At 38.0% G+C, this 27,496-nt stretch overlaps 1 protein-coding gene and 1 non-coding gene across 43 annotated transcripts in view; one reads left to right on the forward strand and one right to left on the reverse strand.

Moving 5' to 3' along the window:
• Positions 1-27,496, forward strand: part of PCCA (propionyl-CoA carboxylase subunit alpha) — a 420,374-nt gene that overhangs the window by 177,104 nt on the left and 215,774 nt on the right. For all 42 annotated transcript variants that reach the window (XR_015138441.1, XR_015138440.1, XR_015138442.1 and 39 more), the window contains 2 exons: positions 2,464-2,500; positions 23,231-23,309. Coding sequence is in view for 39 of the 42 variants with exons in the window: in XM_086330472.1 (XP_086186598.1) it covers positions 2,464-2,500; positions 23,231-23,309 (116 nt within the window). In the remaining 3 variants the exon portion in view is untranslated. The remainder of the gene's footprint in view (positions 1-2,463; positions 2,501-23,230; positions 23,310-27,496) is intronic.
• On the reverse strand, positions 24,354-24,458 carry LOC147362009 (U6 spliceosomal RNA). Its single transcript, XR_015138512.1, has one exon. It is a non-coding gene; the product is annotated as a U6 spliceosomal RNA (small nuclear RNA).

Below are 27,496 nucleotides of genomic sequence, written 5' to 3' on the forward strand. Positions count from 1 at the left end.
CTACAGTCCATGGGGGTCGCAAAGAGTCAGACACGACTGAGTGACTTATCAACTTCCCTCACTTTCAGCCCTACAAGGAAGTTACACTGTGGGATGTGTCAGTGCCATTGAATTTTGAGCTATATCGGGCTTTTTATCCCTTTAAAAGTAGTTTTATAAATATATGTGCTGAAGGAACATATTGGAACCAGGTATACTTAATAGTTTATTATTGAAACTGGTAATAGAGGTTTTTAGTGTCTAGTACATAATATGTTCTTAACAAAATAATTCTGCAATGAATTATTGACAAGTGAAAAGCTAGTTTTAAAGACTATTGATTTTACTTGGAAGGTCATTTAGTGAATTTGCTTTTCGTAGTAGGAAAACTTAAGCATTACCGATTAGTTAAGACACAAGATTATTTTGTGGTGGTTTATACAAGAGTTGGATTTGTAACAGCTGAAGAATTTTTAGAAGTTTTGCTTTGTGTAAATGATACCTCTCTCTGTACACAGTCCATCCCTAATATTTATATATAAATGCATGTTAAAATATTACTAATGAGCTAATATTTGCCTGTTAGTTCTCTCAAGGTAATGAACCTTTTAGATAGCAGGGTTTATTTTTTTCTTTGAATATCTTTTGCAAATATACTATTACTCGTTTGAAAGAAAAGACATGTTAAAAGTTTCCTTCTAGACTTCTTATAATCCAGTCTCCATCAGCCAGTACTGTTCCTGTATTTTGTTCGAGAGGCACTAATTGTCTGCATTTGGCAGGTTTAACACTTCCTGACAGAGAGGCTATTAAGGGGAAGTATTCTCCAATAACTGTCAGTGGCTTGAACAAAGAACCTTCAAACTCAATGTGTGGAAACCACTAACATTCTTAAATGACCCTTTTCATGGAATTTTATCCCTTTAAGCTAAAATTTGGAGAATGTAGGGTCAGCGAAAACAGCAAGGTGTAATAAAGCAGTAAACCTTGATTTTTTTTTTTTTTTTTGCAGGGAGGGGATAGAATGGGAAGTATAGATTTATCTCTGACTTGAAAACAATTGTTATTTGGAAAATCTCATTAGCAGATGTGACTGCTTGGAGTTAAAAAAAAAAAAAGACTTAAAACTGATGTCGCTTTCAGGACCGCTTTGAACTTAACAAGCACCTATTTGGGGAGCAGACTGGCTAATGAAAGGAAATTAAATTTTTCTGACAACTTCCCCTGCCAGCCTCCTTATTCAGGGGATGTTATTAGGTACTGAAGACTTTTAAGGAAGATTTTTTTTTTTTTTTTTATTAGACATGAATGAACCAGTTATAAACATCCCCCGCCCCCCATTTTGAGGGAGGATTCTGACACGGTTACTCTACATTTTTAAAGTATTAACGTAAAAGCTTAAAAAAAAAAATACCAGCGTTTACTTTGATAGTTTAATGTTATTTTCCAAAAATTCAGGCTTTCTTACCAGCCAGTGGTTTAAAAACATTATTGTCATTCCTTGTGATAGTTTATGTCATCAAGTTATTTAAAAAGTTAAATTTATTAGGATTTACTTGAATTTAACATCTTTTCAGCTTTTCTTTGCTGTTTATGGGGGAAGTGTATCGGGAATGTCCTATGTTGGGCGTGTTAGGTGAGAGTCACTGATCAATGAAATAGTTTAGATTCAAGGCAAATTTCTGTGCATTCAATAGCATTGGTCGCTATTCACCAATGAATAATCCTTGCTTTCATAAATGCTTACCTTGTACTGTTTTATTTGTTACTGAAATAAAGCTGACTCACAGTGTTACTGTGTGCTGTTTTAGAATACATTTCCTTTCCTTGGCTTTTGGGAAGATCCCCCCCTACTAGATAGTTCATGGAATTTAAGATTTTTAATTTCTGTTGACAAGGTGCAACTGGTAAAGATAAAATTATGTACCCAAAAAAAGGACACAAAAAAAGTAATGGAGATTACTAAAGGAATTTTTTTGAGGGGAACAATTGGCAATTCCTATAGATACTGGAAATTTAGTTACTTTATTTCTGGAAAATCTGTCGAGCTCCTCCCAAACAATAGAGAATCAACTCCCCCTGCTGACAGAATCAAGGAAAACATGACGTGTAAATATCAGAGACAAATGAGCTAGCTGTGGACAAGCTTTAATGGTCTGATTTATGATTCAGTATTGATTGTAAACATCTAAATTCTGCCCTTAAATTCCAGCCACTGCACCAAATCATTTGACATTTCTGGTAGTGCTTCCTGCCAGCTCATTTCCAACTGCTTTGAGTTTCTTAATATAATAATGATGAGGTAGAATTTACATTCCACTTATGGTATTAATTTTACATTTCTCTGACTGAAAAGAGTTAGAAGGTTGTAAAATTGAACATTAAATGAATCGGAGGAGACAGTAGTGCAATATATGACTGCCCTAAAGACATTGTGCAATGGCTGATGGGATTAATGTTGAGTCTCATTTCCTGCTTTTTCAGGATGCAGATGAAGCTGTCAGAATTGCAAGGGAAATTGGTAAGTTCTTAAATTAACTTTGGTTGAGTTTCTGTGTCTTTCAGCAGATACGGTTGAGTGAACACGTAATACCTAATTCCCAGAGAGCAAATAGTACTTTAATAGTTTCAGGATTCTGATGAGTTGTTCCTCTGGAAGAATTTATCAGCAGCATCACCATATTCTATTATTAATGTGAACTTTAAAGAGTTAGTTTGACCTTCATGATAGTTCTTTTGTAAGATGAAGTCACTGGCTAATTAAAAGAAGAAATTGTCTTAATCGTTCTTGAGACTGGATGGAATGTAAGTTTATACATATGTAGTAGACCACAAGTTACTTAAGGGCACTCATGATTAAAATGAGGATTTCCTCTTTGACAAGGCTCTTCAAGTTTTTACTTTTTCTTAAGATGTTAAATATCAACTTTATAATCTTGCTAGGAAAGAGAAAATAGAATGTGAGAGATTAGAACAGAATATTCTATATTGGAATAAAAGGTAAGCTGAAGAACATTTTAATGACTGTTTACTTGCCTGTTTTATGTATAATTGCACTGGGCCAGTGCTTCCTGACTTTTTATTTTCAAAAATATCCCTGGCACTCTTGACAACTAGTGTATTTTTAGTGCCTGGTAATTAAGAAAATGCAAGGGCCTACCGTTACCATGGATTAGTATTGCTGTTGAATAACTGTGGTGTTGTATTAATCAGTTCGTATTTGTTTACATTTGATAGAAATTTGTTGGAATATGAGAGAGATTAGATAACGTTTGCTAGCTGGGCATTCCCAGCATCTCAGCATTCCTGAGCTGATAGAGCCAAACTTTTCAGCACCCCACATTAACATTTCTTTAGTCCTGTTTTCTCACTAGATTGATTGTTTAGAGTTATTTTATTCATTGATTTGGCTGATTTGACTGATACAGGTCCTGGGGTTGAGACCAGACCCCAGAAAATCTTATTTTATCTGACTGTAACAGCTCTTCATTTAATCATTTCTCCAGGCTCATCAAAAAGCATTTCAGTACTTCACAGGAAGATTTGCTAGATTCTGAATAAGTTGAACTACATGGGCCTATTTTGGGGTTTATGCCTTTAAGAAAATCAACAGTTTCTCTCTGTGGTTTGAAATCACTGGCATTCCTCATAGCCTAAGAGGCTGTCACCTATCTGCTGGCTTTTGCAGACACCCTCCTAAAATAATTTTATTTCGTTGTGTACTTCTAAATGTCAAAAATCATCTTTCTAGTTCTCGTTTAGGTATTATTATTATCTATGTAATAGGATGTAATAGTAATATCACAGTAGTATCTACACAAAAAGAGCAGAATATTTGGAGGAATTTTTGAGAAATACAAAGAGATTAGGATAAAATCTTGAATTATACTGATTTGTCACAATTTAAATTGTGAATCTTCAGCTCTTGAAAATGTCCTTTGTGTAAATGACAGATTGCTTAGCTTGCTGTCTCATGTTTTGTCTTCCACTTAATTAAAAAAAAAAAACAAACCTGTAGCCTTTAAAATAACCAGTTAATCACAATGGGACTCTGACCAGTTCTCATCACTTGGCTTTCTTCCTTTAATATTTTAATGCTGTGCTTAACCGCACTGCCCCCCTCCCCCACTTCAGTTTTATACTTACTGAGGTTATTTTCAATTTGAGGCTCTTTTCTTAATATCTGGGCACATCCTTTATGGGCCTTCCTCTTTCCTATCTTTCCTCTAATTCTTCCTCACTTGCTTCTTCTCATTTGTGAAATGAATGATTGCCATCATGGCTATTAAATATAAGGGTGCTAGTGTTTTGCTTATGCTGAAAGAAAGGGAAGCCATAAAATTTGAGGTGAAATAAAACATAATAAAGAACAGGGCAGGGTCATCAACTTTATAAAGCTTTTGGAATTCCCCTGAAAACCCCTTCTGAATCACTCCGAAACCTCCCATAAAACCTTTTCCCTCAAGTGCCAGCTTCTAAAATAAGTGAAATTACATGCTATTAAAGTTTCTGGGTTTTCTGTACTGTTTGGCGATTCATCACTTTTATACTAATTTTATTGAGATATATCACATTTTAACTACATTTTGAGTTCAGTGACTTCTCGTGAGTTTGTCTAAGAGTTGAACTGAACATTGATTCCCTGGTAAAATATGTTCCCTTTTCTGAACAACTGAAATGTAATCATGCCTCTCACACCTACCCATTTGTAGGTTGTGGATGGTCATAACTATTCATAGATTCCTCTGTTTTACTGTCTTTCTGGGTTATGTGGTGAAAATGAAATTGATCTTTTCTGTGGTTTCCTTCTCTCTCACATCTGTGCTTCTTTTCTTTTCTTCTGTGCTGCCCAAGGAGGAAACTACTGGCTGGAGCACTGATGAATTAGGTGTCTTTTGCATAATAGTAGCTCTTGTTTATGGAGCATTTTTTCCCCAGTAGCAGGCAGTTTTGTGAATGTTATTTCTAATGCTAATTCTCCTCTTAATTATTTTCATTTACATTTAAGAAACAAAGGATTAGAAATGGTAAGTAATTTGCTCAAGGTCACAGAGCTACTGAGTGGTGGGTGCTTCAAATTTAGGTTCATTTAGCTCCGGGGACCATGTATTTTTCAAGATACTTTGGTAAAACTAATAGGATTAGAGGATGCGGGCTAAAATTTGAGTTGCCATTTTGTGTCAAATAGCACAAGGCATGTTATATGTGGAATTTAAGAGTCAGATAGGCTCTTATCATTGTCAGGGTGAGAGACAGTTAAGACTTAATATGTTACTTTTGTATACTTTTTTTTTGGTCTTCCTTGTCTCCCTCATCCTCACTCCTGATATTTTCCCTTTGACCTCTCTAAGTTGAAGATACAAGACCTATTGATCCCGAGTTTATCTTTAACCCTAGAGATAGACAACAGCAATCAGTGAGCTTGATTTGCATTACAGTTTGATCTGGATCAAAGGTCCTTAATACAATCAGGCCAAAATTGATTCTTGAAAGAAAAAGAAATTGTAAATTTCAACTCTGTCTTTAACGACTTCCAGATTATTCTAATTCCTTTTTTTGGCCTGTCTTTCCCACAGTTACAAATCATACCCAATTTAAGTGAAAATTTTTTGGTCCTCAAGTCATCATACTCCAGACCTGCTTCTCACCAGGGTTTCTACATCTGATATTTCACTCCACATACTCAGTGGCTAATGCTAAATCCCGAGATCTATCGTGGTGCCCTTTCCCTGTCATCCTCTTGTCACGCTACCGATAGATACGGTCACTTCTTCATTCAAAATATCTCCCATATTCACTGCTCACTGTCTTGACTACCAACACTCTCCTCCAGATTACCATTATTCTGGAAGGGACTATGATAATAGTTTCTCTACTTCTTAAACCCTTTGAAGCCATTCTTCACATAGCAGTCGGTGTGATATTTTAAAACTCTAAATAATAAGGAAATAATAAGGACTCACCCCATCTCATTCCACCCAGTCAGTTCCTGCTTTAAACCCATTAATGTCTTTCCATTGCACTTAGATAAAATGAAAATTCCTTGTTGGGACTACAAACCCAGAATGATTTGACATCTGCCTTTCTCTCCAATCCCATTTTATACCACTCCCTTCCTTGCCTACCATACTTTAGTCACTAGCTTTCTTGAACACATCAAACTTAGAATAAGTTTTTGGGGATAGAGTGGGAAGTCTAGAACACTCTTGCTGATACCTTTCATATCTTGGCTTAAGTGTCATGTATTCAAGAGAAGACACTCTGACATTTCTAGTCAGTCATTCTGTTTTATAACCGTATTCTAAATCTCTGTAAAGTACTCATGACTTTTGGATATTTTTCTTGCTTCTTAATTTTTTCCTGGTGTATTATTTTGAAAATTTTCAATCAGACAATATTTTAAAAGAATTTTACAGTGTATTCCCATAGGTGCTATGCTGTGCTCACCTGTGTCCGACTCTTTGCGACCCCATGGACTGTAGCCTGCCAAGCTCCTCTGTCCAAGGGGATTCTCCAGGCAAGAATGCTGGAGTGGGTTGCAATGCCCTTCTCCAGATCTTCCCAACCCAGGGATCAAACCTGGGTCTCCCGCATTGCAGGCAGATTCTTTACTGTGTGAGCCACAGCAGGAAAGCCCAAGAATACTGGAGAGGGTAGCCTATCCCTTCTCTAGGGTAACTTTCTGACCTAGGAATTGAAACAGGGTCTGCTGCATTGCAGGCAGATTCTTTATCAACTGAGCTACCAGGGAAGCCCCGTGTACTTATATTCCCAACACCAAAACTCCATTATTAATCTTTTGCTAAATTGGCTTTATTGCTTATTTGTTTAACTATTTAAATTTTGGTGTATTTCATAGTACATTGCAAATACCAGTATGCATCCTGCTAAATACTTGAATATACATGTCATTAACTTAATTCAGTATTTGTATACAATTTGGTTATTTTAAGGCAAACTTTGTATACAGTTAACGTGAACACATCTGAAGTATGTATTTGTTGATTTTGATATATGCATACCCCAAACACCACCAAGATGTTGAACATTACTGTCATACTCAGTTGACGTTGAACATTCCCTCATACTCAGTGCTTGTCAGTCCTCACTCCCCCCACAACCAGGTTTAGAGACAACCTGTTCTCAATTTTTATACCAAATATTCTGTTCAGTTGCTCAGTCGTGTCCAACTCTTTGCGATCCCATGGACTACAGCATGCCAGGCCTGCCTGTCCATTACCAACTCCTGGAGTTTACTCAAACCCATGTCCATTGAGTCGATGATGCCATCCAACCATCTCATCCTCTGTCGTCCCCTTCTCCTCCCGCCTTCAATCTTTCTCAGCATCAGGGTCTTTTCAAATGAGTCAGTTCTTTGCATCAGGAGGCCAGAGTATTGGAGATTCAACTTCAGCATCAGTCCTTCCAATGAATATTCAGGACTGATTTCCTTTAAGATGGACTGGTTGGATCTCCTTGCAGTCCAAGGGACTCTCAAGAGTCTTCTCCAACACCACAGTTCAAAAACATCAATTCTTCAGTGCTCAGTTTTCTTTAAAGTCCAACTCTCACATCCACATGTGACTACTGGCAAAACCGTAGCCTTGACTAGATGGACCTTTGTTGGCAAAGTAATGTCTCTGTTTTTTTAATATGCTATCTAGGTTGATCATAACTTTTCTTCCAAGGAGCAAGCATCTTTTAATTTCATGGCTGCGGTCACCATCTGCAGTGATTTTGGAGCCCCAAAATAAAGTCTGTCACTATTTCCACTGTTTCCCCATCTATTTGCCATGAAGTGATGGGACCAGATGCCATGATCTCAGTTTTCTGAATGTTGAGCTTCAAGCCAACTTATCACTCTCCTCTTTCACTTTCATCAAGAGGTTCTTTAGTTCTTCTTCGCTTTCTGCCATAAGGGTGGTATCATCTGCATGTCTGAGGTTATTGATATTTCTCCAGGCAATCCTGATTGCAGCTTGTGCTTCCTCCAGCCGAACATTTCTCATCATGTACTCTGCATATAAGTTAAATAAGCAGGGTGACAATATATAGCCTTGACGTACTCCTTTCCTGATTTGAAATCAGTCTGTTGTTCCATGTCCAGTTCTAACTGTTGCTTCCTGATCGCATACAGATTTCTCAGTAGGCAGGTCAGGTGGTCTGGTATTCCCGTCTCTTTAAGAATTTTCCATAGTGTGGTGATCCACACTGTCAAAGGTTTTGGCATAGTGAATACAGCAGAAGTAGATGTTTTTCTGGAATTCTCTTTGCTTTTTATATGATCCAACGGATGTTGGCAATTTGATCTCTGGTTCCTCTGCCTTTCCAGCTTGAACATCTGGAAGTTCATGGTTCACGTACTGTTGAAGCCTGGCTTGGAGAATTTTGAGCATCACTTTACTAGCATGTGAGATGAGTGCAGTTGTGCGGTAGTTTGAGCATTCTTTGGAATTGCCTTTCTTTGGGATTGGAATGAAAACTGACCTTTTCCAGTCCTGTGGCCACTGCTGAGTTTTCCAAATTTGCTGATGTATTGAGTGTAGCACTTTCACAGCATCATCTTTTAGGATTTGAAAGAGCTCAACTGGAATTCCATCACCTCCACTAGCTTTGTTTGTAGTAATGTTTCTTAAGGCTGACTTGACTTCACATTCCAGGATGTCTGGCTCTAGGTGAGTGATCACACCATCGTGATTATCTGGGTCATTAAGATCTTTTTTGTATAGTTCTTCTGTGTATCCCCTGGAGAAGGAAATGGTAACCCACTCCAGTATTCTTGCCTGGAGAATCCCATGGACAGAGAAGCCTGGTAGGCTACGGTCCATGGGGTCACAAAGAGTCAGACACGACTGAACGACTTCACTTTCTTTCTTTATGTGTATTCTTGCCACCTCTTAATATCTTCTGCTTCTGTTAGGTCTATACCATTTCTGTCCTTTATTGTGCGCATCTTTGCATGAAATGTTCTCTTGGTATCTCTCATTTTCTTAAATCTCTAGTCTCTCCCATTCTATTGTTTTCCTCTATTTCTTTGCATTGATTGCTGAGGAAGGCTTTCTTATCTCTCCTTGCTATTCTTTGGCACTCTGCATTCAAATGGGTATATCTTTGTTTTTCTCCTTTGCTTTTCACTTCTCTTCTTTTCACAGCTATTTGTAAGGCCTCCTAATACAGCCATTTTGCTCTTTTGCATTTGTTTTTCTTGGGAATGATCTTGATCCCTGTCTCCTGTATAGTGTCATGAACCTCTGTCCATAGTTCATCAGGCACTCTATCTATCATATCTAATCCCTTGAGTCTATTTGTCACTTCCACTGTATAATTGTAAGGGATTTGATTAAAGTCATATCTGAATGGTCTAGTGGTTTTCCCTACTTTCTTCAATTTAAGTCTGAATTTATCGATAAGGAGTTCATGATCTGAGACACAGTCAGCTCCCTGTCTTGTTTTTGCTGCCTGTATAGAACTTCTCCATCTTTGGCTGCAAAGAATATAATCAGTCTGATTTCTATATTGACCATCTGGTGATGTCCATGTGTAGAGTCTTCTGTTGTGTTGTTGGAAGAGGGTGTTTGCTATGACCAGTGCGTTCTCTTGGCAAAACTCTGTTAGCCTTTGCCCTGCTTCATTCTATACTCCAAGACCAGATTTGCCTGTTATTCCAGGTATTTCTTGATTTTCTCCTTTTGCATTCCAGTCCCCTATAATGAAGAGTACATCTTTTTTTGGGTGTTAGTTCTAGAAGGTCTTGTAGGTCTTCATAGAACTGTTCAGCTTCAGCTTCTTCAGCATTACTGGTTGGGGCATAGACTTGGATTACTGTGATATTGAATGGTTTGCGTTGGAAACGAAGAGATCATTCTGTTGTTTTTGAGACTGCATCCAAGTGCTGCATTTCGGACTCTTTTGTTGACCATGATGGCTACTCCATTTCTTCAAAGGGATTCTTGCCCACAGTAGTAGATATAATGGTCATCTGAGTTAAATTCACCCATTCCAGTCCATTTTAATTCGCTGATTCCTAAAATAGTAAATATTAGATTTGTAAAAGTTGGGATAAAATTTAGATAGTATAAAATCCAGCCTTTCAAAGTGTACAGTCCAGTGGTTTTTAGTATATTCACAGAATTAGTGAATCTTCACCACTGAAGAGGAACTAAAGAGCCTCTTGATGAAGGTAAAAGAGGAGAGTGAAAAGCTGGCTTAAAACTCAACGTTCAACAAACTAAAATCAGGCATCTGGTCCCATCATTTCGTGGCAAATAGATGGGGAAACAGTAAGAGACTTTATTTTCCTGGGCTCCAAAGTCACTGCAGATGGTGAGTGCAGCCATGAAATTAAAAGACGCTTACTCCTTGGAATAAAAGCTGTGACAAACTTAGACAGCCTATTAAATAGCAGAGACATTGCTTTGCCCACAAAGGTCTGTCTAGTCAAAGCTGTGGTTTTCCTGTAGTCATGTATGGATGTGAGCTCTGGACCATAAAGAAGGCTGAGCATTGAAGAATTGATGCTTTTGAATTGTGGTGCTGGAGAAGACTCTTGAGAGTCCCTTGGACTGCAAGGAGAAGGAAATCAGTCCTGAATATTCATTGGAAGGACTGATGCTGAAGCTGAAGCTCCAATACTTTGGCCACCTGATATGAAGAGCTGACTCATTAGAGAAGACCCTGAGGCTGGGGGAGATTGAATGCAGGAAGAGAAGGTGATGACCAAGGACAAGATGGTTGGATGGCATCACCGACTTGATGGATATGAGTTTGAGCAAGGACCGAGAGATAATGAAAGACAGGCAGGCCTGACGTGCTTCTGTTCATGGGGTCTCAAAGAGTCAGACACGACTAAGCGAGTGAGCAACACCACCACCTACCACTCTAATGCCAGAACACTTTCAGTACCCACAAAAGAAACTCTGTATTCATTAATGTGTGTGTGTGTGCATGAGGGCATGTGCTCAGTCATGTCTGACTCTTTTTAACCCCATGGACTATAGCCCACCAGGCTCCTCTGTCCATGGGATTCTCTAGGGAAGAATGCTGGAGTGTGTTGGTATTTCCTCCCCAGCTATCCAATAACAGTCACTCCTTATATTCTAGCCCCTGGCAATCACCAATTTGCTTTCTGTTTCAGTGGATTTATCTATTCTGGATATTTCTTATAAATGGAATTATAAAACATATGACCTTCTGTGTTCACTTAGAGTTATATTTTCAAAGTTCCTGGATATGTATATTGGTACTTCATTCTTTTTATGAGCAAATAATATTCCATCCTGTTCCAGAATACTGGAGTGGGTAGCCGGTCCCTTCTTCAGGGGATCTGGTCAACCCAGGAATCAAACTGGGGTCTCCTGCATTGCAGGTGGATTCGTTACCAGCTAAGCTACCAGGGAAGCCCAAATGGTATTCCATTGTGTGTTTATAGTACATTTTACTTATTTATTTAGCTGCAGATGGACATTTGGTTTGTTTCCATATACTGAGTGTTGCAGATAGTGCTGCTGTGAATATGCATATCTATGGATGTTTGTGTATCTGTTTTCAACTATTTTGGTATATACCTAGTTGTGGAATTGCTGGTTTACGTGGTAATTCTATGGTTAACTTTTTGAGGAACTGCCAATCTGTTTTCCCCAGTGGCTGAATCATCTTACATTCCTACTAGCAGTGTATGAGGTTTCCAATTTCTTTTCATCCTTGCCAGTATTTGTTATTTTCTGTTTTTTTTTTTTAATATTATTGCCATCCTAGTATGTGTGAAATGATATCTCACTGTGGCAGATATTGGCAGAATGGATAAAAAAATCCAACTATATGCTGTCTCTAAGAAACTCACTTTGGATCTAGACACAGAGGTAGATTGAAAACAAAAGATTAGAAATAGATATCCCATGCAGATAGTAATCAAGAGAACTGGGGTGGCTCTACTAAAATATATTTTGTCTATCAGACAAAATGGACTTTAAGTCTAAAACTGTTGAAAGAGATGAAAGACACTATGTATCGACTGTTACAAACACGTATGCACCAAACAGCCAAGACCAAAAATACACGAAGTAAGTATTGACGTGAAAAGGGAAATCGATAGTTATACAGTAATAGTTGGGGACGTCAGTAGTACAATTTAAATAATGAGTAGAAGGTCCAGAGAGAGGATCAGTAAAGAAGTAAAGATTGTAACAGTTTAAACCAATGAAACTTTATAGATATATATAGGACACTCTACCCAATAGTAAAAGTATACACATTTGTCTCAAGTAATTCTCTGTTAAATGGAAGAGTGAATGACTGAGATATAAAGAATTGAGTTGTAAAGAATTTTTGATGGAAAAGAGAAAATAGTATCAAGCTGAAACAGTATCTCATAAAGTTTGTTCCTTTCCCTGCAGAATCCCAGGATTTAGTTTGATATGGAAATACTCTCTTGTCTCTTATACTCAATTACCTTGATGGGTTGCTCTTCTCTTAAAATAATGTGGGGTTTTCTCTGCATTAAGTAAATTCTTTCTTTGAAAATGATTGTTTTATGTTCATTTGCTTAGTATTTTATAGTAAAATTGACAATGGGTTAGTTTGTATTTCTAGTTTCTAGTGGCTTACTTGGTAGCCCAGCTGGTAAAGAATCAGCCTGCAATGCAGGAATCCCCAGTTCGATTCCTGGGTCAGCAAGATCTGCTGGAGAAGGGATAGGTTGCCCACTCCCATATTCTTGGGCTTCCCTGGTGGCTCAGAGAGTAAAGAATCCACCTGCAATGTGGGAGATTTCTAGTACTTAAGACAGTGAACATCACATAAGTATGTATTAAGTGAATGGTTATTCAGTGAATGAATCCAAATAGAGGTGTCTATATAAGTATGGAAATAAGTAGACCCACATTTTAAAGGTTTTTTTTTTTTCACAGTATTTATAGATCATGATTTGACAATATTTTTTCTCATCCCCCCCCGTCCCCCTTCATCTCCAAATTTGTAATGGAGATATCTGGGAAGAGTAGCAATATTAAGTAAGCCAGGATAAACTCTCAGCTAACAGATAACTAAAAAGAAAAAAAAAGCTAGGATTATTTAAGTAAACTTAGTATGTGATTGTTAATGACTATAGCAAGTCAGTCCATTTTGGCTGTCCTTGGATTCATTAGGCAGGACTAATGGAATTTTTAAGATTCAAACATAGGAGAGTCTTTTAATGAACCTTCTTGGCGTCACACTAACCTATGACGTTATATCTTACGTTCTCTGCAGGTTAGGCTCTCCCATAAATTTCTTCTTGATATTAGTCTTCCTACCACCTTGGCCCCTGTCTCTTAAGTATGTAGCAACTATATTATCTTTTCTTCTCTGCCCTGGCTATTTTTTCCTTTCCTTTGGCTAGTTTTCCTTTTGGCATGGTATAACGTTTAAAAAAGTTGCTCTTGTTTTTTTAATATAGAAGAACAAATTGTTCATGCTACGAGGGATAGAAATACTTAGCTAAGACCTCAAATCTTTTCTTTCTTTCATGCTGCTTAGAAAACTTTTCACATGTTGTATATGACTTTGTGGTTAAAGATATGTCAAGGAAGCATTTGAAAAAATATTGCAATTTGTATCTTTTCCCCAATCTTAACATCGTGTTAATTCATTTTCTAATTTGGTCCTCAGTAGAAGAGATATTTAATATTCATTTATTTAATTAGGAGATTTACTAAGAAATGCCTAAGGAAAAATTATGTTGAAGAAAATAGTGTTAAAGTATTCTCATTCTCATAAAGTATGAAAGAATGAGGTTTTCATTTTGCAGTTTTCATATTATTGAAGTCTTGTGGTCATTTGAGGTTACAATGATAGTCCGTGTTCTGCAGCCCTTCTCTCTTTTCTTCGTCAGTTGGGTTCTTCCGTTTTCTTTCGTTGCTCCAATATACACACTTCGGGTTTCCGCATTGTTTCACAAGTTCTCTCTCTGCATTTTACCACGTTATATGTGTTCTCACTGTCTCTCTTGTTGTTTTATTGCTGTTCCTTCTTGCATACCTTTTCTTTTTTTTATCACTCTATTGCAAAAGGCTCTACATAATGTTTGGAAACTTTCTGACAGCTCATTCTGCTCCAGTCTAGATGTTGAACCATGCTTTACTTCTGATCCCTGAATCAGAGTTAGAGATCTAGTATATTTTATTTGCCTGAGTAGAGGAAAGGTAGCCCAGATCAGTTTTCCCAAGAAAACCAAAAAAAAACTAATTGCCTCTCTTTGCCATATTTAAACAAATACTGTTATGTACTGGTTTACTTTCTTATAGCACAGCTTGATTAAATCTTTATGTGTATACCATTTAAACTCAGTGTATTTGTATAGATATCCGTGTGTTCATGTGTGCATAGCCGTCTTAGGAAAGGCAAAATGTCCTGTGCCCACTTTACACTTTTTCATTTTCCAGTGGTAAAAGCTCAGTGATAATAAGGATCACCTCTAGGTACCTTTTGTAGAGATTATGTTCATCTGCAGTAGTAGTAGATACATGAATAAATCATAGTTGGACTGTAACACATATATGTTTATGTTCTAGTTACTGGATAATTATAGGCCCTAGAGAAATATAAATATATATCACTTCAGTCTGAAGTGTGCTCTTCTGAAGATACACCAATACTAAATTGATAATGACTGAAGTAACTATAACTAACTTGTAATTAAAAGGCAACAACAAAAAAGTGGAAAATTATGACCAAATAACAATATGGGAAACGCATTGATGATGGAATTTGTTTTTCCAAATTGTTTGAATTTGAACTATCTCCTTGTTTGTCTTCACAGTAGGAACTTTTCAGTGTAGCCAAGTGTTGCATGGCAGCCAAATTGCCTAGTAGATTTTGAATTATGTTTCCTTGGAAAACTTAGTAATGTGGTAATTCTTATTTGAGTCTGTGCAACTGTCATTCGTTTATCAGAGCTGTAGTGTTACACCTTTTTATTGCCCCTGCCCTGTAACCTTAAACAGCAAAGATTTTCCTCATCCTCCATGTTCACTTCCCGTTGGTAAGACTGTGGGTGCATTGGAGTTCTATTCTATGCCAGCCTTGTCCAGGTATGAGGCTGATGGAGGTTCTGTCATCCACAGTGGCACGGATCATGGAGGCAGGAAGTAGAGGGGTCTCGATTTTGATCAGCAGTTCTCTGTAATTCAGCATTCACTACTATATTGCATTATGTGGTTTTGCAGTTTGTATATCATCGTCATCATGTCCTAAATCTTGAATTCATCCCCTTTTCTCCATTTATCTTGTGGTTCCATTTGTTAAGCTAGTGTCATCTTTTGCCTAGATCACTGTAATAGCCTTCCAGATGGCTCCTCTGTCACAGACTGGATACCTGTCTTAAAGCAGACCCTGGAATTTTATTGGGGAATATTCTTGGGACCAGTGCACATGAGGGAGTGAAAGAAATTGTGGACTGAAGGGGGATTTGAATTGAGTTGAGACTCAGACTCAACAACGGCCTTAGCTCTTCCTGCAAAGAGTTCTGCATATTGAAAAGTGGAAGTTACTCAGTCGTGACTCTCTGCAACCCTATGGACTATACAGTCCATGGAATTCTCCAGGCCAAAATACTGGAGTGGGTAGCCTTTCCCTTCTTCAGGGGATCTTCCCAACCCAGGGATCAAACCCAGGTCTCCTGCATTGTAAGCAGATTCTTTGCCAACTCAGCTGTCAGGAAAGCCCAGTATTGGCTGATCTTTTATATTAAATAGCTGTCTCAAATTGGGGCAATAAGATTGAACTGTTATACACGTATGTTAACTAAGCCTTGGGTGCAGGCTGCCCCTTGGAAGGAGTAATACAAGCTGAGGACAAGTCAGCTTTTGGTTGATGATACTTCCAGCAGCTGGAGGAATGTCCTAAAGTGGTGAGATGGACAGAGCTCTGTTTCATAATTTTAATATGTATTTTCCACAGTTGTTCATTTCTGAGTATTTTCAGAGTTCTGTTATGATTTTTGAATCTGGCTATTTAGGAATACATTAACAAACAGTTTCAACTTTTTGTTATATTTCTAAGTTAATTGCTTTCTGATTAGTGAATATCATCTTTCTTATTTAGAAACTTTCTAATTTGATGAGAATTGCTTTATGGCCAAGGAGTAAATCACTTTAAATACATCTTCCATGTGTACCTGAACAGAGTGTGTATTTTCATATTATTGTAGGCCATGTGTTGTAGGTCAAGTCTGCCTATTGGGATGTTCAAATCTTCTAGTGATGTTTTTGGCTATTTGATCAGTTTTTGAGAGTGGATTAGTGACGTTTTCTTGCTTGCCAGGAAGTTAATGGGTAATATAGCAGTGTAATGTGTCTTCTTGGCTAATTTTACTTTTTATCAAATATATGGCTTTTTTTGAGTTTGCTTTCTAATTTCATTTTATCAGTATTGTTATGCCTAAACCAGGTTATTTTGGTGTTTTCCTATGTTCTTTTTTTTTTTTCCCCTAGTCAACCAGTAGTCTATTGATTGAGGTCTCTCTCTTGTAAGTGTATATACTGATGTTTTTCTTTTTCTGTTCAAGACTGGCACTGTCTTTTAACCATAGATTGCAGTCGATGTACATTTGTTGTATTTACTACTTTCTGATTTATTTATATTATCTTCTTTTTATTTTTGTTCCACTTCTTGGATTCTACTTTCTCTCCTTTCATGACTTCTTTTTGATAATGATTGCCTTTAAAATTTCTCTTCTTTATTCCATTCCCATCCCCCCCACTCCTTTCCACTGTGATAGAAATTTTATGCTTATTTCTATTTCAGGGTTTACTGTAGAAATTTGAATTTGGAGACAGTTCTTCAGGTGTTCCTCAGTATCCTAAACTTTTTAAAATGTTTACTTACTTTAAGATTCAATCTACAGTTTTTTGTCCTATCAAAGATTTCCTCCTTATATGCTTTCTTGTATTTTATTTCCTTAATTCTTTACCCCGCTAATTAGACATTATTACTGGGCTATAAATAGCTAATATTTATGTACCTTTACTCAAATATTTATTTTCTTTGTTCATTGTTCCTTCTTCCCATCCCTGACTTTACAAATGGGATTATTTCTGTTTTTCCTGGAATTTACCCCTTAGAAGTTTCTACAGGTAATTAACTCAGTTTTTGTCTAAATGGGACTATTTGCATTCTTTGTTAAAAGATGACTTTGGTGTGTATGCAAGTCCAGGTTGATAGTGGTTTTCTGTTAGCGTAGTGCTGGAATATTTGTACTATACTGTGCTCTGCAGCTGTTGAAGAGAGAGTTGTCAGTCTCATTTTTGTTACTCCTTTGTAGGCGGTCTGTTCTTTTTGTCCGGCTCCTTCATAAAAATCATTTTTATGGAGGAATGCTTTATGAAGAATAAAATCTTAACTATTTTAAGTGTATAGGTTAGAGAATTTTAGTACATGTCACTACAATTACTGCTGCTACTGCTAAGTCACTTCAGTCATGTCCAACTCCGTGCGACCGCATGGACGGCAGCCCACCAGGCTCCTCCGTCCCTGGGATTCTCCAGGCAAGAACACTGGAGTGGGTTGCCATTTCCTCCTCCAATGCATGAAAGTGAAAAGTGAAAGTGAAGTCGCTCAGTCGTGTCTGACCCTTAGCATGGACTGCAGCCTACCAGGCTCCTCCGTCTACAGGATTTTCCAGGCAAGAGTACTGGAGTGGGGTGCCATTGAAGGTATAGATAATTTCTGTTCTTTTAAAAAGCATTGCTTCCTTCATTTTACACTTGCACCAGCAGTGTTTCAAGAGTTCTAGTTACCTACTTACTCCATGCTTGTGAATACTTGTTTTTGTAGTTTTAGTCATTCTAATGGATATGTAGTTATATTTCATTGTGATTTTGATTTCTGTTTCCTTAATACCGTGGAGCATATTTTCACATGCTTAATGACTATTCATTAATCTTTGCCAAACCAAAGGTCACTTAAATTTTCTCTTATTTATCTTCTAGACATTTTATTCTTTAGTATTATGTAGTTAGGGCTACAATCCACTCTGGGTTAACTTTTTGTGAAATGTGAAGGACTTTGTCTAGATTCACTTTTTGCCCATGGATTTCCAGTTGTTCTAGCGACATTTGTTGAAGTGATTGTCTTTTCTCTGTTGAGTTACTTTTGCTTTCTCGTCAAAGATCATTCACTATGTTTGGGTGAGTTTATTTCCGTGCTTTCCATGCTATTCCATTGATGGATTTGACTGTTCTTTTACCAGTATCTCGGTGATTTTATTACTGTAGCTTTATAGTAAGCCTTAAAGTTGGGTAATGTCAGTCTTTTGAATTTGTTGTTGTCTTTTAATACTGTGTTGGCCATTACAGGTCTCTTACTTTTGTATATAAATGTTAAAATCAGTTTGTTGATATATACAAAATAGCTTAATGGGGTTTTGGTTGGAATTGCTTTGAATCTATAGATCAATTTAAGGAGAATTGATATCTCAACAATATTTAGTTCATGCATGTGGAATTTTTCTCTATTTATTTAGTTAGATCTTCCTTAATTTCATTCATCAGAACTTTGTAGTTTTCTGCATATAGATACTACACATATTTTGTAGATTTATGCCTAAGTGTTTTATTCTTTGGGGTACTAATGTGAATGGTATTGTTTTTAACTTCAAGTGTTTCCATTGCTGGTATGTGGGAATGCAATTCAAATTGTAATTACATTAGTCTTAGAAGGTTTTTTTTTGTTCATTTGGGTTTTTTTGGTGGTTGTGGTTCTTGATTTTTTGAGATTTTCTTCATAGATGATCTTATTTCCTGCTAATGACATTTCTTCCTTCTTAATTTGTTTACCTTTTTCTTGTCCTATTGCATAAGCTGGGACCTATAGCAAGATGTTGAATAGGAGGGGTGAGAAAGGACATCCTTGCCTTGTTCCTGATCCTAGGAAGAGTTGGACATGACTGAAGTGACTTAGCATGCACAGTTCTTACATGTATGGCTACCATACATGTAGCCATACCATTTTAGGTAGGAGAGAGAAGTGATCATATGTATATATTAAAGAATTTTGCTAACCTCTTTATAGTTTGATGGGACCAACTGTATTAGTAGGGAGCTCTGTTAGGAGATTTCTGGTTAGCACCACCAAATTAGGAATTGGACATTTCTCAAGAAATATTTCACTTTTCCTTTCTTTTTACATTTCCTTCTCTATCAGTCATTACAGTCTATGAATCTTTTATTGAAGAAGCTATAGGTGAAAAACTATATAAAATTCTTCATTATATGACTCATGATATTTATGTCATGAAGATGTCATTTTACCAGCCTTTACAGTATCGGATTATGCCCCTGTGTATAGGGGCAGGTTTTGCTTAAAGGGGTGTAGATTATGCACTGTGTGTCTTGTGCAGCTCAACATGGTGTGGTGGTGAAGAAATACAGTTAGACTTGGGATTCACAACTGAGTGGGAAAGCACGAAGCCGTAGAGGCTGCCTTCATCCACATCCTGCCTACACATTGTACTGACTCTACCTCTAATACAAGGCTAGACCTCTCTCTTTCTCTGTATCGACAGTTAGGTCCGGGTTACAGCTCTCTGTCTACTGATGGTTTGGTCGCCAAGTCATGTCTGACTCTTTTGCGACCCTGTGGACTGTAGCCCTCCAGGCTCCCCTGTCCATGGACCTCTCCAGGCAAGAATACTGGAGTGGGTTGCCATTTCCTTCTCCAGGGGATTTTTCCGATGATCAGACCTGCAGCTCTTGTGTCTCTCGAGTTGGCAGGTGGATTCTTTACCGCTGAGCCACCAGGGAAGCCCAGTCAGTCAGCCTGACTTAGAGCCACAGGCAGACGTCCATTGAGAGGATGGTAAAGGTGAGGAAAAACGTGCCAACAGCACAGATTTGTTTTTTGTTTTTTAAAAGCAATCTTACCATATCAGGAGATTTCATCTCGTTTTAAAAACCTTGGAGAATTTTATTTTGTTATGATAAGGAAGGTTGTTCTGTTTCAAACATACATCAACTAAAGATTATAAATTTAAAGAAATGTGTTCTAGACAAAAGTTGAACAGAGGAATAAGTACTCTAATGGGTTAAACAATGTGAGAGAACATTAGTGGATATTTCATACCCAGGCTGGAAAAAGTGAGGGGTTGCAAGCCATCAAACTTGATCACTTCTGATTTTTCTGGGAATGCCAACTTTTGACTGAATATGTTTTTTTTCCTTTTTCTTCCAGTTCCTGGCACCCCATAACTTACCCTAATTAGAGTCACAGACACAATAAGAAAGTGGGGATGATGGACTGGGCTTTTTGATACTATTTAGTATCATCTATGTGGAATATTTTTTCCCCTCCTTTTCAAATGGCTAGTTCTCATTTCTCCATGGCATGATGACAGCATAAAAAGATGTGCTGTCCGAAATTTAATGACTTACTTGGCATAAGACTTTGAGTAGAATACCTTACTATTATATTATTTTCAGTTATAGCTCAAAAATTACATTGAGTTCATGACTGTAATGTCACCAACTTCTACCAGTTTCTTCCTGTCTCTCTGTCGTTTAATATTTGGCTTCTTAAATTCTTGTCAAGAAGTCTTCTCTTCTGGGTTGTGTGTATTCACAGGTCTATTGCTGCATCGCCTCCTTTGGGGGCGCTATGTTGCAATTGTCTTATTATATATTACCCCGATGCCTAACAGTGTCTCACCTCTTCTGAACATAAAATAGGGGAGCTTCCCTGGTGGGTCAGTGGTAAAGAACTTACCTGTCAATGCAGGAGGCATAAGAGACGTGGGTTCATTCTCTGGGTTGGGAAGATCCCCTGGAGGAGGGCATGGCAACCCACTCCAGTATTCTTGCCTGGATAATCCCATGGACAGAGGGACCTGGGGAGTTACAGTCCATGAAGTTGCAAAGAGTCAGACACGACTGAAGTGACAGCACTGAACATAAAATAATTTGTTGTTGACAAATGATTTTACTTGTCTTGTTTTGCCATCTAGTTTTTTGTTACCAAGGAAAATTTCCAAATCTTATTTTGAACCTCACAAATCCCTAAATAGTCCAGGACCCATAGTAAATGACTAAGATGAGATTAATACTGGAATCAGAATAAATTTCCTAATCCTCAGTTGGAACTGGAAATGGTAGAGACATGAGGTGCGGATAGCATTCCTCTTGAGGTTTCCTGTTCACATGGATAAATAGTTTTTGATGGTAAATTGATAACATGTTTTATGGGGGAGTATCACTTTAATAAAGACCTTAAGTTGATTTTAAAAAGATATCTCAGGCCTGCTGATTTCTAATTTTTAGATATTGTTTCTTCATTGCTCAAAAACAAGCTAATTCTTCTTTACTGATTTCAGTCTAGTTCCTTTATGTGATATTCGTTGTGCGGCTGCAGTGCTAAGAGACAAATAATGTTCTTGTTACTCTCAAGCAGAATCTGTAGAATGCAGAAGTGTGTAGGATAATTTGCACCTAATTTATGTGTCCAGTTCTCTTTTCCTCTGCCATCCTGCAGATAAACTCTGTACTTCAGATGGTTTCAGTCCTTCCTTAAACCTGTCCTATGTTTCCCCACCTCTGTTTTGTTTCTGTTCTTCCTGCCTACTGTGTTCATATCCTGCTCATCCTGCTGCTGCTGCTACTGCTGCTGCTAAGTTGCTTCAGTCGTGTCTGACTCTGTGCGACCCCATGGACTCTAGCCCGCCAGGCTCCTCTGTCCATGAGATTTCCCAGGCAAGAATACTGAACTGGGTTGCCATGTCCTCCTCCAGGAAATCTTCCCAAGCCAGGGATCGAACCTGTGTCCCTTCTGTCTCCTGTGTTAGCAGGCAGGTTCTTTACTGCTAGCGCCACCTGGGAAGCCTCCTGTCTGTTGGGTTGGCCAAAAAGTTTATTTGGGTTTCTCCATCATATGTTATGGAAAAACCTGAATGAACTTTTTGGCCAACCCAATATAATATGCTTGTCTTAATCCCTTTTTCTCTTTCCTATGATTCCTTTCTGAATTCCTACTGAGAGAATTATCTGGGGTCCTGTGCCTCTTTCTTCCTAGATTATACGGCTCCATGTGTGAAAATAGCATATTCATCTTTCTTGTTCTTATTGCATCTGTGTTGCTTTTATAGTGCTGTCCCACATAAATCTATCTCACATAAGTGTAACCAGTACCCAAACTTTTAAAGCTGAATTAATTATGAAACACTGTTAACTAAGTCGAAGTTAAGAGTGATGTTCTGTGGCTCAGGGGTCAGATGTCCGTGGCATTTCGCCCTGTCTGCCCTTTTCTTCAGAGATCCCACAGCTAGAGCGCAGGGCTGACAGAGCATCACTGGGCGGGCGGAGTCCTTGAAGGGCTCCTCCCTGACCTCTTTCTTCACAAACGATCACAAACAAGTGGTCTCAGACATGTGTCTCCACCGTATTGTCAGAAACCCTCTAAACACAGAGACTTCACAGCTTTTCTTGGTCAGTCATCACAGATGACTCATGCTGTCAAAATTTTTACTTTATAACTACTCTAAATACTCATTCCTGTTTAATCACAGCAGTTTTTTTCTTTTCTCTTACAAGACTTTGGCTGGAAGCGTCCTCTGGTTTGGGCCTGATGTTGTATTTTTGTAATACTCCCACGTTTCAGCGTTTCATCCCCTGGTGACTGAATGGTATATGTTGGTAGCTTCTCTATGATGGCAGCAGGCCCTGCCTCTTCAGCTCCAGTCATAATAGAACAGCCATGGCTTGATTTTTCCCAGAGCCATCATGTCTTTCTTGCAGATAAAAACTGCAGGGGTTCCCTATAGTTTTGCAGATGAAAATACCTCAAGTACCTGTAAATCATTACTTTTGAAAACAAGGAATTTAATTTGTTACGCCTGCAAACAGCAGTTTGGGGGAATGAAAAGGAAAGCATGTGTTTGTGTGTGTGTTTCCTTAATGCTATATAAGTTGTTTCTTATATCTTTGGTTAATTAATACTGTATCTACTTTCATTTTTGGAATCCACTGTCAAATTATGTTTTCTTATTGGGGAAAATGTTGCATTTATTGGTACACACAGTCTTTTTCTTTTAAAAATGATCACACTCATTTAAAAATATATATGAAACATATGTAAGATCCTTAACCGGCATTATTTTCCTGATGCTAAAGAAAGGAACTTTAAAATAAATTAGTTATTGTCTTCTGTGTTACTGAACATGTGGTCAGTTGTCATGTTCATGCATCCAGATGATCGAAGCCTGAACTGCTGTCTCATTCTTCCCTGCTGTTAGGCTACCCTGTCATGATCAAGGCCTCAGCAGGCGGTGGTGGGAAGGGCATGCGGATCGCTTGGGATGATGAAGAGACCAGGTGAGATTCTGTCCAAAATATACTTTTGATGAAAATAGCAGTCACTGGAGTTTTATTAAACTGACAGGTAAACAGATACCAAAAGCATAATGGAATAATTAAAACAATCATCTAATTTTTACTCCTCTAGATGGGCAAAATTAATATTCGGCAGAAAAGTTTCTTATTTACATTTAGGTGTTTATCCTATTATAGAAAGTTTTCTTTTTTTACTATCTCAAACATTAATAAAGGATTATCTTTTATAGTGTATTTTTAAAGATTACAGTCATGATTCTGTCTTCTAGGTAAAAATTGCTAATGTTTGGCTGTTCTGAATATGGTAGAAGATTTGAATCTAATATATTTGAAAGCAGTAGTAATTTCATCTGTTTATGTATTACTCAGTACTCATTTGCTTCCCCTTGATTATCTGTAAAAATCGTGAACTACTTTGATAACTTTAGTGTTATCTTTATAGTGTTACTGTATTTCAATATAATTTATAGTGTGAAATATATTTCCTTTTGAATTTGAAAGTATAGTATGTTGTTCATATGCAGTGTACTCTGTTATGTATTTGAACAGTTTCTTAGTAGTAGTTTCAGAAATTAAAAGAGACTTTGAAAACAAAATTTTATAAACTTAATGTATTGATAACATCATGGTGAGTAGAAAAATAAATTTTTTAACAACTGCCTTGTCCACGCAAGTTTTAGGGGACTCTATTCAGATTTTATTACATACTTCAAAGCTTGACAGTAAGAGAGATTTATGTCATTTTTTGAAGGAAAGGGATGAAAAAAATCACTGAATTATTATCATTAGTTGCCTTTCCTGCCCTTTCTCTACCCAGAAGTAATTTGGTCTTCCAAATGGTTAGTTCTTTTTTCTCCTTTTCTTTTCCTTTCCTTCTCATTCCCTGAAATCTCTGAAAGAGAGAGATCAGGAGTAATCGGTATGAAAGCCATCCAGTGCAAAGCTAATTCAGAAGTTAGGTTCTTTTTTTTTTTTTCCTTTGGTGCGCCTTCACCGCCCCGCAGGGTCCTGGGACACTGTGCGAGAAAAAATATGGACCGCTTCACGAATTTGCGTGTCATCCTTGCGCAGGGGCCATGCTAATCTCTGTATCGTTCCAATTTTTAGTATATGTGCTGCCGAAGCAAGCACAGAAGTTAGGTTCTAAAGTGAACTTAATTTACAAGGTAAAAATCTCTCAGGGGCAATAGATTACCCTAAAATGTGAGGGGACAGACACCACATTGCAGACTTGCACAGACAGTTTTAACTCTAAAAGATGATTGTCTCAAAACACCGTTGTTTCTTGGGTTGTATTCAGAGGTGGGGGTGATGATATTTGCCTAAGACGAGTCTTTCAACCCCAGCCTCATGCTCAGTGTTATGCTACCACATAGTGACCAAGGTCCCATCAGAGTCTCCTCTCCCATCTTACACTTACCCAGCATGAAGAAGCTCATTGGGTGCATTGGTGTGGTTATTGAGGTGTTTGATATTGGCAGCCTCCTATATGACAAGCAGTGTTTTAGTAAGTTTCCAGGAAGAGAGCCATGAACAGAAATATGCAATAGAGGGAACCCTCTATTCCTCCATAGCCAGTGTATGACGATCCGGAGTTCTTAACCTTTGAATTTACAGACGCATAAAGTTCAGGGATGTTCATGCACCTGGATAAGGGGGAAAAAAGTACGTGTTTCTTTTACTAGCCTATACCTGGAATTTAGTGTTTCTTCCAATACAGACAACAAGCTACAACAGTAGTAGTATCTGTGGAGCTTTGCAGCCTTCGGGAAATCCCTTGTATTTTCACATCACAGTTATTGCAGGTTCCTCTCAGTAACAGTGTAACAATTAGCAACAAGTAACAATTAGACTTGTTGTTGGAGCTTATTAACAAATAAAGAGCCACTTACAGGATATCCCAAATTTGTTTTTAAAGAATATCTTGATACCTTTATTTCAATATAATTTCTTATGAAACCCTATGCATACTCTTTTCTATGTTTCAAATCACTTCGAGCCATATTTTGACAAATGCTTCGTGATCCTGCCAAAGGCATCCGTGACATAAACAAGGTTTAGAAACCTATTCTGGTAGGAAGAGACAGTGAACAAGATGAAAATAAATCATATACTATTGTGGAGGATGATAAGCAATATAAAAAAAATAAAGGAGGAAAGGAAGAAGCATGGGGAGTGTTGGAAGGAATTCCTGTTGTAAACAGGACTGGCAGGATTGTCCTTGCTGAGTAGGTATATTTGAGTGGTGAGGTTAGAGTACATGGAGATGAGGACCAGGCTGGGGAAGAGCAGGTGTGGAGGCGGTGATGCAGGAGCAGGTCTGCAGAGAAGCAGGTGGCTAGGTGGGGGGGTCTGGGGAGGGTAGGAGGACATGGGGAACAGACTATCTGGGACCTTGTAGGCCATACTTAGTGAGACTTAGGCTGTTGGAGGGTTTTCAGTAGAGAAGTCACAATCATGGAACTTGACAACAAATTCCTCACCTTATTTACATGTTTCAAATTGTAGAAATTTTCAGGCATACAACAGTGTAGAAGAATGTAATGAACTTCTGTACTGTGTATCATCCAGATGAACCAGTTGTCAAGATTTTGTGACTTAAGTTTTAAAAAGGATGACTCTGGCAGCTATCTTGGTAATAGACTTAATGGGGACAGAATCATGAACCCCAGAATCAGGGAAACCAGACAGGGGGCTGTTGAAATAACTCAAGCAAGAAAAATGATGATGGTGGCTTTCCCCAGTGTAATGGTGGAAGTGGTAAGAAAGAATTTAATCCTGAAAGGAGAGGCAACAGAATTTGCTGAATGATTGGATATAGAGTTTAAGTACTTGAGGATGCCTTACGGGCCCTGTTTAAGATATATATATATATATATATATATATATATATATATATGTTTGGCTCTTACTGTCTCTTTGGCCTTGGTGGTTTAGTCGCTAAGCCGTGTCTAACTCTTGCAACCCCGTGGACTGTAGCCTGCTAGACTCCTTAGTCCTTGGGATTTCCCAGACAAGAATACTGGAGTGGGTAGTCATATCCTTCTCCAGGGATCTTCCTGACTCAGGGATTGAACCTAGGTCTCCTGCATTGCAGGCATATTCTTTACCAACTGAACTACTGGGGAGTTCATATATATGAATTAAATGGCTATGCTGCAACACTGCTTTACTTGAAAATTTCTTGGGAAGTGCTGAGAGGTTAAGGTCAGAATGAAGGCATTTATCTTCACAGTTGAAGAATGCTTAATTGAAGAAAGGTCTGCTTCTTAGCTTCTCTCTGGAATTCTTCTCCCCGTGTTCCTTTTGATGGTGGAGACTTACAGAGCATTGGTTACCTCTCTGAAACGTTGGCAATTGGGCTGGCTGGCTGCTGTGTGTGGGCGGAAGCAGGCTTAAGGATAAGAGGCATGCGTAGTCCCATTTTTACCACATAATTTGTCTTATTTGACTTTTATCTTTTGAAGTTCAGGTTTTGAAGCTATCTCTTGTGCTTTGTTTGTAACCCCAGTGATTTAGTGGACGTCTCCACGGGTTGCTTGGGCTTCCTCACAGTATGGTGGCTTTGATTTCTTATTTAGTGACCCAAAGGTCCAAGAGCATTTGTTTCAAATCCAAGAGAAAGCCATATCACTTTTTATGATCCAGTCTCAAAATTTATACACAGCATCCCTTCTACCATACTGTTTGATTATCAGTGAGCACAAATTCCCCCTGAATTCAAGGGGAGGAACGTTAGACTTCACTTCCTCATGCAGGAGTAGCAAGTTTCTTAGAAGAGCACGTTGAGTGGGAGATGCCACTGTGGCCATGTTTGGAAAACACAATCTGCTATAGTCTCTGTAGTAAAAAAAAATAAATACATTAAACACAACTTAATGGTTTTATAAGAGATGTGTATTTTGTGAACTCTTTTTTCCTCCGTGTTTTCCCCTTTTGTATAGCAATTATAGAGCAATTTCACTAAAAGTCTTAGCATTTAGTCTTTTTTTAAAAAAATATTTATTTTTTGGGTGTACCAGGTCTTAGCTGTGCCATATAAAATCTTTAGCTGTGGCATGTGGGATCTAGTTTCCTGACCAGACATGGAACCCGGCCCCCCCCCGCATTGGGAGTGTGGAGTCTTGGCCACTGGACCACTAGGGAGCTCCTGCATGCAGTTTTCATTA

This window comes from Bos grunniens, chromosome 12, assembly GCF_055505025.1.
Source record: "Bos grunniens cultivar Pamir isolate PY7600 chromosome 12, Bosgru_T2T1.0, whole genome shotgun sequence".
Taxonomy (NCBI): domain Eukaryota; kingdom Metazoa; phylum Chordata; class Mammalia; order Artiodactyla; family Bovidae; genus Bos; species Bos grunniens.